At 41.0% G+C, this 14,675-nt stretch overlaps 1 protein-coding gene across 5 annotated transcripts in view; it reads left to right on the top strand.

Moving 5' to 3' along the window:
* DARS2 (aspartyl-tRNA synthetase 2, mitochondrial) overlaps nucleotides 1-10,679 on the top strand; it is a 33,509-nt gene extending 22,830 nt beyond the window's left edge. For 2 of the 5 annotated variants that reach the window (XM_063719438.1, XM_054538222.2), the window contains 5 exons: nucleotides 2,554-2,706; nucleotides 5,590-5,808; nucleotides 6,036-6,146; nucleotides 8,928-9,003; nucleotides 9,780-10,679. In XM_063719438.1, the coding sequence (XP_063575508.1) occupies nucleotides 2,554-2,706; nucleotides 5,590-5,808; nucleotides 6,036-6,146; nucleotides 8,928-9,003; nucleotides 9,780-9,964 (744 nt within the window). In that variant the 3' untranslated portion in view covers nucleotides 9,965-10,679. 5 annotated transcript variants of the gene reach the window in all.
* Nucleotides 10,680-14,675: the final 3,996 nt, after the last annotated feature.

Here is a 14,675-nt window from a genome sequence, read left to right as displayed (position 1 = left end):
AGGCTCACATATACAGACTTCACCTAGTTACTCTGTACCTTGTGCACAGCTGTCTTTCTGAACCTTTTTTTTTTTTTTTTTTTTTGAACGGAGTCTCACTCTGTCGCCCAGGCTGGAGTGCAGTGGTGCGATCTCGGCTCACTGCAAGCTCCGCCTCCCAGGTTCACGTCATTCTTCTGCCTCAGCCTCCCGAGTAGCTGGGACTACAGGCGCCCGAGACCACGCCCGACTAATTTTTTTATATTTTTAGTAGAGATGGGGTTTCGCTGTGTTAGCCAGGATGGTCTCGATCTCCTGACCTCGTGATCTGCCCACCTCGGCCTCCCAAAGTGCTGGGATTACAGGCGTGAGCCGCCGTGCCCGGCCCTTTTCTTCATTCTTTTCTGAGTTGAAGCCACCCGTCCTGGATCCCAGGTTTTCCTCTTTCTTTTTTGTGTTGGAGTATGTAATCAAGTAACTTCCTAAGAAAGCATGTGAGAGATCAGCTTACTGAGTTCTTACAAAATGTCTTTATGTTTAAAACCTCACACTTGATTAATAATAATTTGGCTTAGTACAAAATTTTGAATTGACAGCCATATCATCTTAGAAGAGTGCTGTCCAATAAAACTTTTTGTAACGGTGGAAACGTTTTATGTCTGCATTATTCAGTATACTTGTTGCTAGCCAATGTAGCTAGTGAACACTTGAAATAGGATACTACAACTAAATGGCTGAACTTTTTACTTTATTTCATTTTAATTAATTTAAATGTAAATAGACACAGTGCATTGCTAGACAGCACAGCTTTAGAACATTTAAGGCATTGCTTTACTTTCTTCTCCTATCTGTTGTTACTGATGAGAAGTCTGATGCTTTGATGCTTGTGTGAATTTATTCCATTATAGCAGACCTGGTTTTTTCTCATTGGAAGCTTTTTGCCTTCTGATTCTTTATGTTCTGAAATTTCAGAGTTTGTTTGCCTTTTGATCATTTTTCATTTAATGTGTTACACACTTGAAGAGCCCTTTCAATATGAAGGTTTATGTCTTTTTATGTGTAGAAAATTCTTTTATTATCTAATTATTTTGACCTCATCATTTTTTCTAGTCTGTCTTTGGAATTTCTACTAGTTGTACGTCAAACCAATTTAACCTGTTTCTTTTCTTTTGCATGTCATTCTTCACCATTTTCTTTGTCTTGTTCTATTTTCCTGGGGATTTCTTCAACTCTTCTGTTGAATTTTTTTTTTATTTCCCAGTAGCTTTTTTCACTGCATCTTTTTCTGGTTTTATTTATAAAATATATTTTTTAGTACCTTTGAGGATTCAAATTCTCTTTTGGTCCGTAACTTATGTTTTCTCTGGGGCTAATTTTTTGGGTTTATCTTGGTTTTTTTTTTTTTTTTTTTAATGCTGCAGAGTTTTTTCAATGTGCAGTGATTGTTGGTTATCTGTACATATTCAAGAATGGGGCATTTTAAAAGCTGGCTGGGGCCGGGTGCAGTGACTCACGCCTGTAATCCCAGCACTTCGGGAGGCCAAGGCGGGCAGATCGCTTGAAGTCAGGAGTTTGAGACCAGCCTGGCCAACATAGTGAAACCCCGTCTCTACTAAAAATACAAAAATTAGCCAGGCATGGTGGCACACATCTGTAATCCCAGCAACTAGGGAGGCTGAGGCAGGAGAATTGCTTGAACCGGAGAGGCAGACTGCAGTGAGCCAAGATCAGGCCACTGCACTCCAGCATGGGTGACAGAGTGAGACTCCATCTCAAAAAAAAAAAAAAAAAAAAACCTGGTTGGAAGCTCAAGAGAGAGGCTTTGTAAATGGGTAGGTTTAGTTTAGCATGAGCAGCAAGGCTACTCTAGGCACTCAAGGCTTAAGAGTCCTGAGCCTCTCCAGAATTCTGCAGGGTAAAATCAGTTCCTTCTTGTGCTGAGGCTGCCTCCATTGTTCTTTATGCCAGACCTTCCTGCACCTTGCTTCTTTAATCATTCCTACTCAGTTCCCTTGCAATCTGCCAAAAATTCGCAGAAATCTCTCATCTGCTGATATTATTCTCCATTCTTCATCTCCTCTCCCTTTTTTTTCATTATGTTGAAATGACTTTTTTTTTTTTTTTTTTTTTGTGTCTCACTCTGTCACCCAGGCTGGAGTGCAATGGCCCAGTCTCAGCTCACTGCAGCCTCTACCTTCCAGGCTCAAATGATTCTCATGCCTCAGCCTCCTGAGTAGCTAGGATTACAGGCACACAGAACTGGCACAGCTAATTTTTGTATTCTTACTAGAGATGGGGTTTCACTATGTTGGCCAAGCTGGTGTTGAACTCCTGAAGTGATCCACCCACCTCAGCCTCCCGAAGTGCTGGGATTACAGGAATGAGCCACCGTGCCAAGCCTACTTTATAAAATTCCCTTAGTATCATTTTGAATGGGTTCATGGAAATAATAGAGATAATCTCTTTTAAATTCTCTTCTATTGGGAACCGGAAATCTTTGTACTATAAGAAGATAAATTAATCCCACTGTTCAAAAAAAAAAAAAACGTGAATAAGTCTTTTTCTTTTACACAGGAAATCTTACCTGTATTCCTTAACACCAATAGAAACTGGAATTCTCCAGTTGCTAACTTCATAATGGAGTCACAAAGACTGGAATTAATCAGACTAATGGAGACCCAAGAGGAAGATATGGTCCTACTAACTGCTGGAGAGCACAATAAAGCAGTAAGAAAAATTACTTCCAAGCATCAGTGCTGTTGATGCTGAACAATGCCTTACCCTCCTATGTATATAGTATATGTTTGAACTGTAGACTGTTAATTCATAAAATGGAGCTGCTCTGCATAAATCTTTTTTTTTTTTTTTTTAAGAGATGGAGTTTTGCTCTGTTGCCCAGGTTGGAGTGCAGTGGTGCGATCTTGGCTCACTGCAACCTCTGCCTCCCGGGTTCTAGAGTTTCTCCTGCCTCAGCCTCCTGAGTAGCTGGGATTACAGGTGCACACTTCCACACCTGACTAATTTTTTGTATTTTAGTAGAGACGGGGTTTCACCATATTGCCCAGACTGGTCTCAAACTCCTCAGTTTAAGCAGTCCACCCGCCGCAGCCTCCTGAAGTGCTAGGATTACAGGTGTGAGCCACCGTGCCCAGCCTGCATAAATCTTATAGTGCTTTATAATGCACTGTATAAAAACTAAGGGTTGGCCGGGCATGGTGGCTCACGCCTGTAATCCCAGCACTTTAGGAGGCCAAGGTGGGTGGATCGCCTGAGGTCAGGAGTTTGAGACCAGCCTGTTCAACGTGGTGAAACATCATCTCTACTAAAAATACAAAAATTAGCCGGACATGGTGGTGGGCTAATTTTTGTATTTTGTAGTCCCAGTTACTCGGGAGGCTGAGGCAGGAGAATCACTTCAACCTGGGAGGGGGAGGTTGCAGTGAGCCGAGATCGCGCCACTGCACTCCAGCCTGGCCAACAGAGCCAGACTCCGTCTCAAAAAAAAAAAAAAAAAAAAAACTAAGGGTTTTTTTCATAGCTACCAGCCTCCATTGGCATTACTTAAATAGATTAGACCTGAGCCTGATTAGAAAAGCCACTTAGATTAAGGGGTAGTGAAATTAGTCATATAACCATGAAAAAATATTTTCAGTGTCAAGATTTCACAAATGAAGAAAATTAGGAGTCTCAAATTTTTATACATAATGCATTCCTAAATTGTGGAGGGATGGATCAGACCACTGGAGAGCTGGAGGGCTGGCAGACACCCCTGGACCAACTTGGTCAAAGTGGGACCCTTTTTCCTCAAGAACAGCAGCTGTAGGTGGTGAATGCTATCATGCACTGGCTGAGTCATGATTCTTCAGGGGATATGGAAGACTGAATTAGCTTTAGGGATCTTTGTAAAATATAGAAAAGTGTAGTACAAAGTCAAACATGAATATTAAAAATGTACTGTAAAGATCAAGCATGATATAAATTTATTTTTTCACTTTAGTATATAGTTTTTTCAAAATGATAGTGTGTCTAACTAGTACTTCATCACGTTCTTTCTTCTCATCTATATTTTCATTTATCAGTTTCTTCCACAGAAAAAGTTTCAGAGTTCATCTTCAAAGCTAAATGTAATCCCCCGTCTCCCCTTCCCCTACAATAGTAAAATGAAGAAAGTTATTTATTTCCAAATTTTATTATGAATGCATTTCTTAAAAAAGAACACGGGATTTTGTTCCAAACTAATTTGGCTATTAAACGTTCTCTTGGTATGAACTAAACATGCTGGTGTTTCATTTTCAGGAAGTTATAGGTCTGATTCCTACAAGGCCCTCCTTGAAAGAGAGCTAGAAACCAGACTTTCGAGGAATAACAATAACATTCTGAAAATGTCACAATGAAGGTCCCTTATGTAGACATAAATGTAAGATAGAATGGGCTGCAAAATAACACCCTATCATGTCTCTAGGCATATGTCACTGTTCTAACCAGCTGTCCTTTCTCAGGGAAGTCCTGCACACCATAGGTAGCACTTATTAAGCACTTAGTATTTGCCAAGCCTTGTTCTAAGCACTTTGTATGCATTAACTCATTTAATCCTCATGCCAACCCTATGAAAGAAGTTCTGATACTGTTGCTATTTTAAAAAGAAGAAAAGTGGGGCACAGAGCTTAAAATTTTGCTCACAGTCACGCAGCCAGGAAGTGGAGGAGCTGGATTTCTAACCCATGAAGTTGGGTTCCAAAATTCGCACTCTTATTTTATTTATTTATTTATTTATTTTTTGAGATGGTCTCACTCTGTTGCCCAGGCTGGAGTATAGTGGTGTGATCTCGGCTCACTGCAACCTCTGCCTCCTCCCGGGTTCAAGCGATTTTCCTGCCTCAGCCTCCCGAGTAGCTGGGATTACAGGTGCGTGCCACCACACCCGGCTAATTTTTGTATTTTTAGTAGAGACGGGGTTTCACCATGTTGGTCAGGCTGATCTAGAACTCCTGACCTTGTGATCCACCCGCCTCGGCCTCCCAAAGTGCTGGGATTACAGGTGTGAGCCACTGCACCCGGCCACACTCTTCAATGGACCTCTAATTTGCATTACCTGTAGTGATAGCCAGCCTTCACTGAACATTAACAGTGTGCCAGGCACTTACCAAATCCTCACCACAACCCTTCAAGAGAAGTGAGGAAATAATCAGAACGACCACCACTCACATACTTTGTCAGGTCCTGCACCTTATGTACATTATCTTACTTAAGCTTCACAGCAGTCTTTTGGAGTTGATATTTTTATCCCAATTTTACAATGAAAAAGGATACAGAAAAGTTCGTAATTAGCCACACTGAGATTCAGACCCAGGTCTATGAAGTGCTGATCCCTGTGTTCTCAATCACCGAGTTATTTGGTACTCACCCAGTTGATTGAGTCTGATGATTGTTCTCAACCTTGTTGCAATCAGACTCATCCTCAGATCTTTGTGTCCTGAGAAGCAAAGGGCATCCTATCTGTTAATTGGCAAATCCTTTCCTAGAGAATGGCCTGGCTTCGGAATCCAGGCTGTGTCATTTCCTGCCTGCTCTGTCAAGAAGTTAACTCAATGTTATGTCTTCTGTTTGCAGTGCTCTTTGTTGGGAAAATTACGACTGGAATGTGCTGACCTTCTAGAAACAAGAGGAGTGGTGCTCCGTGACCCCACTCTGTTCTCTTTTCTTTGGGTGGTAGATTTCCCACTCTTCCTGCCCAAGGAGGAAAATCCCAGAGAGCTGGAATCGGCCCACCACCCATTTACTGCTCCCCACCCCAGTGACATACACCTCCTGTACACTGAGCCCAAAAAGGTACCGTATCTATACTTCCAAATCAAAAGGAAATGTGTATATAAAGGCAAAGAACTTCAGACTTCAAGGTCTGATGAAAGATAGGACCCAGTTCTGGAAGCCCCAGAAGAAGTTGTGGAGTTTGAGTTAGTAGTAATACATTATCTTTAAGAATCTGCAGGGTCTTCAACCTGTAGAACAGAAAACCAGACAATTTCTCTAACATAAAGTCTCTGTGAATCTTCTAGGCCCGTAGCCAACACTATGACTTGGTTTTAAATGGCAATGAAATAGGAGGTGGTTCGATTCGAATTCACAATGCAGAGCTACAGCGTTATATCCTGGCAACCTTACTAAAGGTAACAAACATCATCTGCTATCCTGGGCTTATTTTTTTTACCAGAATATTTTTCAGTTTTGTGTTGTTGTTGTTTGCTTGTTTTGTTTTTGAGACATTCTGTCACCCAGGCAGGTGTCTACTGGTGCATTCATAGCTCACTGCAATCTCAATCTCCTGTGCTTAAGCCATCCTCCCACCTCAGCCTCCCAAGTAGCTGTGACTACAGGCACATGCCACCATGCCTGGCAAATTTTTTTAGTTTTTTGAAGAGATAAGGTTTCCCTATGTTGCTCACACTGCTTTCAAACTCCTGCCCTCAAGCAGTCCTCCTGCCTCGGCCTCCCAAAGTGCTGGGATTATAGGCATGAACCACTGCATCTGACTTAAATCAGCCTATTTTATTAAACATTTGTTATGAATGGAGGATTCACAAGATACAAAATAGCGTCAGCTATCTCTCTACCTTTAATGTAGGACTTTGAAAAGTAAATAATAATATTAAAAGTAAATAATAATATTAAATGCTTAAATAGTATCTGGCACATAGCACTATTAAACAGCACTATTTAAGTACTAATTAATAGTGCATATTAAATACCCTTATTATAATAGTGCAGATAAATATCCTTATTCTGCCCACTCTAAAGATGAGATTTACTGAGGCAACTTACTTAACTCGCCAAAGTGACAGTACAAAAGTAAGCAGAGTCAGGATTTGAATCCAGGTGAGGTGGCTCTTAAGCCCATGCTCCTAACCACTACCCTGCTTAAAAAAACCATGCAGCTTGAAAAAAATAAAAATCAAATCAAATGAAAACCATGCAGTCTGAAGTGACTAAAAATGTTGATAATGTCAGAGAAAGAGAGAGAAGTTTGAAAAGATTTTATATCACTTATTAGATACTACTTTAGCTATATTTAAGGCAGGGATATATTTTAGTGATAGTGGAGTAATCAGGATTTTTTAAAAGTAAAAGAAGAGTCTGTACAGGTGCAGACCTAAGAATTTGAAGTTTGTTGGTGATGCTGTAGAAGGCTTGGGTAGGTTTCAGAAAGGAAAAGGTCTGAGAGAGTCTGGTCCTAAAAGATCGTTTTGTGGGATTAACTGACAAGTGTGAGGTAGGATGGAAGGAGAACTCGGACCATGAGATGACTCCTTTAGCTTTAAGCCTTCAGTGTCCTTAAAGTTTAAGGGCATTGTGAAATCTGTTAACCTTTTTTTTTTTTTTTTTTTTTTTTGAGACAGAGTCTTGCTCTGTCGCCCAGGCTGGAGTGCAGTGGCTCAATCTTGGCTCACTGCAACCTCCACCACCTGGGTTCAAACGATTCTTCTGCCTCAGCCTCCTGAGTAGCTGGAATTACAGGTACGCACTAACACACCCGGCTATTTTGTATTTTTAGTAGAGACAGGGTTTCACCATGTTGGCCAGGCTGGTCTCGAACTCCTGACCTCAAGAGATCCACCCGCCTTGGCCTCCCAAAGTCCTGGGATTACAGGCGTGAGCCACCGCACCCAGCCGAAATCTGTTAACTTTTCTCCTGCCAAGTCAAAGCCTCCAATCACCCATTGGGTTTTGTGTGTTTGTTTGTTTGTTTTTAAAAAGATGGAGTCTCACTCTGTCACCCAGGCTAGAGTGCAATGGCATGATCATAACTCAGGGCAGCCTCAAACTCCTGGGATCAAGTGATCCTCCTGCCCAGCCCAGCTTCCAGTCAGCAGTTTTCAGCCTTTTTCATTCCTCTCATTGTCAAACTTTTCAAGAGTCAATAAGAATACATTTTTTTTTTTTTTCTCGCTTTGTCACCCAGACTGGAGTGCAGTGGCGTGATCTTGGTTCACTGCAACCTCCGCCTCCCAGGTTCAAGTGATTTTCCTGCCTTAGCCTCCCAAGTGGCTGGGACCACAGGCACACACCATCACGCCCAGCCTTTTTTTTTTATTTTTTTGGTATTTTTAGTAGAGACAGCATTTTGCCATGTTGGCCAGGCTAGTCTTGAACCCCCGATCTCAGGTGATCTGCCTGCATTGGCCTCCCAAAGTGCTGGGATTACAGGTGTGAGCCACCACATCTGGCCTAGAATACATTACTGTATTCTAGAATACACTGTTCTGTTGCTTCCCTAAACAGTGGTTCTCAGCCCTGCTGCACCTTACAATCAAATCACCTGGAAAGCTTTAAAAAAAACACTGGTGCCTTGGCTACACATCAGACCAGCTGAATAAAAAAGTTCTAAGCATAAGGCTTTGGCCTCTGTTTGTTTGAAGCTTCCCACTTGATCCTGATTTGTAGCCTGGTTAGAGAACCATTTCCAAACACATTTTCAACATTTCTACACGTACTGCCCCACAAAAGTTACTCACAAGATCACCAAATCCAGTGGCCTGTTCTTGGCCCTTAAGTTCTCCTTCCTCCTGGCAGCATTTGACAATGTTGCCCACTTAGTAATGCTCTCTTCCCTTGGTGTCTGTGACAGGAGACTTTCCTCCTTTTTATCACCACCTCCTCATTTGGTCTCACTCTGTTTGCATTGTGAATACAGTAAAAGCTGCATTTACTGAACACTAGGCATTTTTGTACATGTTATAATAATCTATGACTTGTCTTTTTCCCTTGCTAACCTGCAAATCACTTAAGGTAATTTTTTCTTTACACTTTTCCAATAAACTTTTATTATTGGTTAAGTCAGGTTTAGGTGTTTTAAAACTCAACTTTGTTTCCCCTTTATCATCTAAGCCTAGATGGTGGCACTTAGTGGACCTTCAAAATATATTTAAACTGAATTATATTTTGAATTTCAGGAGGATGTGAAAATGCTCTCCCATCTGCTCCAGGCTTTAGATTATGGGGCACCCCCTCATGGAGGAATTGCCTTAGGTAAACAACTTTTCCTTTTATAAGATAAACTGAATTCCATTGCACTATCTCAAATTCGGGTTCTCAGTTTGTGTTGGTAGAGGTGGAAGGATGAGTCCAAGAGTTCCATGAGAATGTAAGTTTCTGTTGAAATTTGAGTAATATATTTTTAAAATATATCTTAACAGTTATAAAGATATAACTTAACTGATAATTTGCATTTGAAAGATCATTAATAGCTTAAAACTGCAGATCTTAAGTCAATATTGTTCAAATCCCCATGGCCTCACAGACGCACTCATTGGAGTCTGGAAAGCACTGCTCCATAATGTTCAGCTTGTATGAAAACAGGAAGATGCCAGTGTCCTTCTGATTGCCATGGTTACTCACTTTGCTTGTTTTGTCAAAGCAAGGAAGAGTAAGAAATTCTAGGAAGCTCACCTAGATTGTAGGCCCCAATAATAGGGACTTCCTTCTGTGTTTATGGAGTTCCCTGCCAAGCACCAAATATACTGTTGAATCTGTTTTAGGGCCTTTAGTAAGCCTTTGCTAGGAACACTAATCGCTGTGACAATCCAAGTAGCATGTGAACATCAGTCCTGAATACTTTTCCAGAATGAGATAGAAAACAACCTCTCAAACAAACAAAAGTTCTCTAAAAAGGTAGGGAACGATGGTTGGCTACAGTTTATTAAAGATTCTTATTTAAAAGTTCTCTACAACTTTTATAGAAAAACTAAGTTATTTCCAACATTAGATTACATTTCTCATCTGTTATCTTTGTATTTTACTCACAGGGTTAGACAGACTGATATGCCTTGTCACTGGATCTCCAAGCATCAGAGATGTCATAGCCTTCCCAAAGTCCTTCCGGGGACATGACCTCATGAGCAATACCCCAGATTCTGTCCCTCCTGAGGAACTGAAGCCCTATCATATCCAAGTCTCCAGGCCAACAGACTTCAAAGTTTCTGCTCATTGAATCATGCATACCATGCAGAAAGTTGAGCTTTTAGGTTTTGTCCTCTTTGCTTCCCCAAGGCTAAAGTCAGATCTAGAGTTCTGCCACAGGTCTGACAATCAAGTCTTTAGATGGAAGGAATCCAGGCAACATTCTTCACCACAATGAAGAAACAGATAGAAGATACCCAATTTTGACTTGATTTCATGCATCATGCGGATTTTTTTTGGTTAGGACTTTTTTTGAAGTTCCTTTTTACTTAGGTGTGAAAGATGGTTCTTTGTTGGAATAATATAGTGGTTTAGTGTTTTCAAATCATGTTTCTCATACCCAGATAGTAGATTATTCACTTAGGACAGAGGTAATCAAATTATGTGTGAAATGTAGGAAAATGCTTGCCCCTGTAAACTAGTGAGTTGATGGAGCATTTGCTTCATCATCCTCAAGAGAATCATATAAATTAAGCTTTATAATGACATTTCAACCATCAACATAATATAGTGAGGAGTAGCATAATATTTTATAATCAGAAAACATCACTGAAATGAGAGTCACAAATTTTTCTTCAGTGTTTCAGCCTGAGCAAGTTACATAAACCTCTCTTAGCCTCCCTTCCTGCTAATGTGTAAAATACATAACTTGCCCTGGCTACCTCACAGGGCTGTTATTGCTGGAATCAGAGGAGATAACATATATGGAAGATAAAGTGAATAAAAGTACTTTGAAAAACTATAAAGCATTCCACAAATGTGAGATGATGATATTATCCATCCATAAATAGGTAGATGTATCTCTATTTTATAGTTTCAGATTAAACAAAACTGATATCAATAGTAAAAGTCATTTTACTTATCAATTTTCTGTTTATATTTTTAGTTTTAAAGATAATATTGGCCGGGAGTGGTGGCTCACACCTGTAATCCCAGCACTTTGGGAGATTGAGGTGGGTGGATCACTTGAGGTCAGGAGTTCAACACCAGCCTGGCCAACATAGTGAAACCCTGTCTCTACTAAAAACACAAAAATTAGCCAGGCATGGATGGTGGCGCATGCCTGTAATCCCAGCCACTCGGGAGGCTGAGGCATGAGATTTGCTTGAACCTGGGAGACAGAGGTTGCAGTGAGCCAAGATGGTGCCATTACACTCCAGCCTGGGTGACAGAGCAAGACTCCATATCAAAAAAAAAAAAAAGACAACAAAGATGTTATTAATCACTGAACACTACTTTCTCTCAATTATAAGTAATTGAAAATTCTAATCGACCTTAGATTAACCTCAAATGTGCGAACAAGTGAACACCAAAACTCATTGTGATTTTAGGTTCTAATCATACACATAAAAGTTTTAATAAACTAATAATTATAAAATGAGGCCAGGTGCAGTGGCTCACGCCTGTAATCCCAGCACTTTGGGAGGCTCAGGCGGACAGATCACAAGGTCAAGAGATTGAGACCATCCTGGCCAACATGGTGAAACCCCGTCTCTACTAAAAATACAAAAATTAGCTGGGTGTGGTGGCGCACGCCTGTAGTCTCAGCTACTCAGGAGGCTGAGGCAGGAGAATCACTTGAACCCAGGAGGTGGAGGTTGCAGTGAGCCGAGGTCATGCCACTGCACTCCAGCCTGGCAACAGAACAAGACTCCATTTCAAAAAAAAAAAAAATTACAAAATGAGAACAAGGTCTTGATCAGTGATTTTGAAATTGTTTTCTTCTACTCAGTCTTCACTTCTGCCTCGAAATTCTTCTGATTTATACCTTTTTTTTTTTTTGAGACAGAGTCTCGCTCTCTTGCCCAGGTTAGAGTGCAGTGGCGCCATCTTGGCTCACTGCAACCTCCGCCTCCTGGGTTCAAGTGATTCTCCTGCCTCAGCCTCCTATTTAATTAATAAATAATTAATTTAATGATTTAGTTTAAATGTTTAATTCATTTTAAAATAACCCATTACATGTTAACACAAATAGCATGTTTTATTTTATTTTATTTTATTTTATTTTATTTTGAGACAGAGTCTCACTCTGTTGCCCAGGCTGGAGTGCAGTGGTGCGATCTTGGCTCACTTCATCCTCCACCTCCCAGGTTCAGGCAGTTTTCCTGCCTCAGCCTCCTGAGTAGTTGGGACCACAGGTGCCCGCCACCACACCTGGCTAATTTTTGTATTTTTAGTAGAGATGGGATTTTGCCATGTTGACCAGGCTGGTCTCAAGCTCCTGGCCTCAGGTGATCCGCCTGCCTCGGCCTCCCAAAGTGCTGGGATTACAAAGGCGTGAGCCACCACACTCAGCCATGTTTTTATTTTAAAAATAATTATTTTCAAAAAAAAAATAGAAGAGTAACATTGTTTTATATTTCTGCAAATATTTTTTATTTCTGGCTTAATAGAAGACACTAGATTCTGTTATCTGCTTCTGTATCCTATCTGTTGTTATATGCTGTTTTGGTTGAAGTCTATGAAGAAAATCTGACCCCACTCAAATATAAAGTTGGAAAGGGGAGGAGTATTTTAATAGCTTTCTCTGATAATTATGGATATTCTCTTTGATACCACACCAAAATATGTCAAGTAGTAGAGTTCCTTAAAGGTTAGTTGCAATGTGGATTCTGAAATCGTATTGATGAGCTTTTCTAAAGTCCATTGGTGTACCTTGTATTTAAATAGAACTTTTACCTATGTGTGATATTTGTAACACCAGTCCAGTGATTGATCATTTGGAAAATATTGGTTCACTGAGTTATGCAGATCTTCCAAATGTTGACACATTTTGATATACAATATCTAAAACAAAATACCATTAATTAATATTACCACCAATCTCATTACAAAAGTCTGTAAGTCTGAGGAAGCCATAAGGGCACAGAAGTGTATACAAGCCTTCCAAAATTTTAGGTTTCATTTGGAAGCTTGAGTTTTATCATTGGCAACAAATGCCATCAGTTTTTTCCAAGGTGACTTGTTCTTTTTTGAGCAAATCTCTGCCAAAATTACCCCTAAAATATGAATAATCAATTTGTCAGGTTTTTTTCAACTAAAAATGTTCTGTGAAAAAAAGCAGCTAGTTCAGCTTGTATCTCAAACAATTGTAACTACTTTTTCTAGGGAAAAAAAAATCTAGACATCCATACTTTGTAGCAGATGTGCTTCATGCATACTTCCCATTTTGTCACACAGAATATCAAAATAACATGTACTCAAGGTCAAGATTTACTAACAACTAAAATTCCAAAACTGCTAAACAACAGAATGCTGAATAAGGTGATACAATTTTTTAATATTTTATTTGAGACAACATCTCACCCTGTCACCCAGGCTGGAATCCAGTGGTGTGACACAGCTCACTGCAGCCTCAACCTCCTGGGCTCAAGCAATCGTCCCACCTCAGTCTCATGAGTGGTTGGGACTACAGGCATGCACCATCATGCCCGGCTCACTTTTTTTTTTTTTTTTTAATTGTAGAGACAGGGTCTCACTATGTTGCCCAGGCCGGTCTTGAACTCCTGGACTCAAGCATTCCCCCACCTTGGTTTCCCAAAGTGTTGGGATTACAGGCATGAGCTACTACATACAACTGAAATCTTTTAATATGCTTGTCAAAAAGTTTTGATTCAGAAAATGGCACTTATATATAAAAGAGGGAACAAGAAGCTGGATGTGGTGGCTCACGCCTGTAATCCCAGCACTTTGGGAGGCTAGGTGGGCAGATCACGAGGTCAGGAGTTCGAGACCAGCCTGGCCAACATGGTGAAACCCCCTCTCTACTAAAAATACAAAAATAGCCAGGCATGGTGACCCACGCCTGTAATCCCAGCTACTTGGGAGGCTGAGGCAGGAGAATTGCTTGAACCTGGGAGGCGGAGGTTGCAGTGAGCCGAGACTGCGCCACTACATTCCAGCCTGGGCAACATGAGCGAAACTCCATCTCAAAAAAAAAGAATAGAACTTGGCTGGATGCAGTGGCTCACACCCGTAATCCCAGCACTTTGGGAGGGCAGGGCAGTTGGATCACTTGAGGCCAGGAGTTCAAGACCAGCCTGGCTGACATGGTGAAACTCCATCTCTACTAAAAATACAAAAAAAAAAAAAAAAAACAAAATTAGCTGGGAGTGGTGGCACACACCTGTCATCCCAGCTACCCAGGTAGTTGAGGCACAAGAATCACTTGAGCCTAGGAGGCCCAGGCTGGAGTGAGGTGGCACAATCTTGGTTCACTGCAACCTCCACCTCCAGGGTTCAGAGTAGCTGGGACTACAGGCCCACACCACCACACCTGGCTAATTTTCGCTTTTTTTCAGTAGAGACCAGGTTTTGCCATGTTGGCCAGGCTGGTCTCGAAGCCTGAGCCAACCTGGCGAAAAAATACTTTGAAATGTAACATCATTTTTCACTTCAAAATCAAGGTATTTTACCAACTTGTCTTTGGTACCTCCCCAAAAACTGATCTACTACATTTGCAGTTTCATTCATTTTTCCAACATTAAGGAATAAACTTGAAGCGCTTACATTCTTGTGGGGGACGTAAGAACAAAACACATAATAGGTCATGGTGATCGCATGAAGAGTAAAGGGTAACCGTTTGGGGTAGGTGGTGGTAGTTTTTTGTGTGTGTGTGTGTGTGTTTTCTTTTTTTGAGACCAAGTCTCGCCGTTGCCCAGGCTGGAGTGCACTGGCATGATCTCAGCTCACTGCAACCTCCACTTCCTAGGTTCAAGCAATTCTCCTGCCTCAGCCTCCCG

The sequence above is a fragment of the Pongo abelii genome, chromosome 1, assembly GCF_028885655.2.
Source record: "Pongo abelii isolate AG06213 chromosome 1, NHGRI_mPonAbe1-v2.0_pri, whole genome shotgun sequence".
Lineage (NCBI taxonomy): Eukaryota > Metazoa > Chordata > Mammalia > Primates > Hominidae > Pongo > Pongo abelii.
This window is presented reverse-complemented; position numbering and strand designations above follow the sequence as displayed.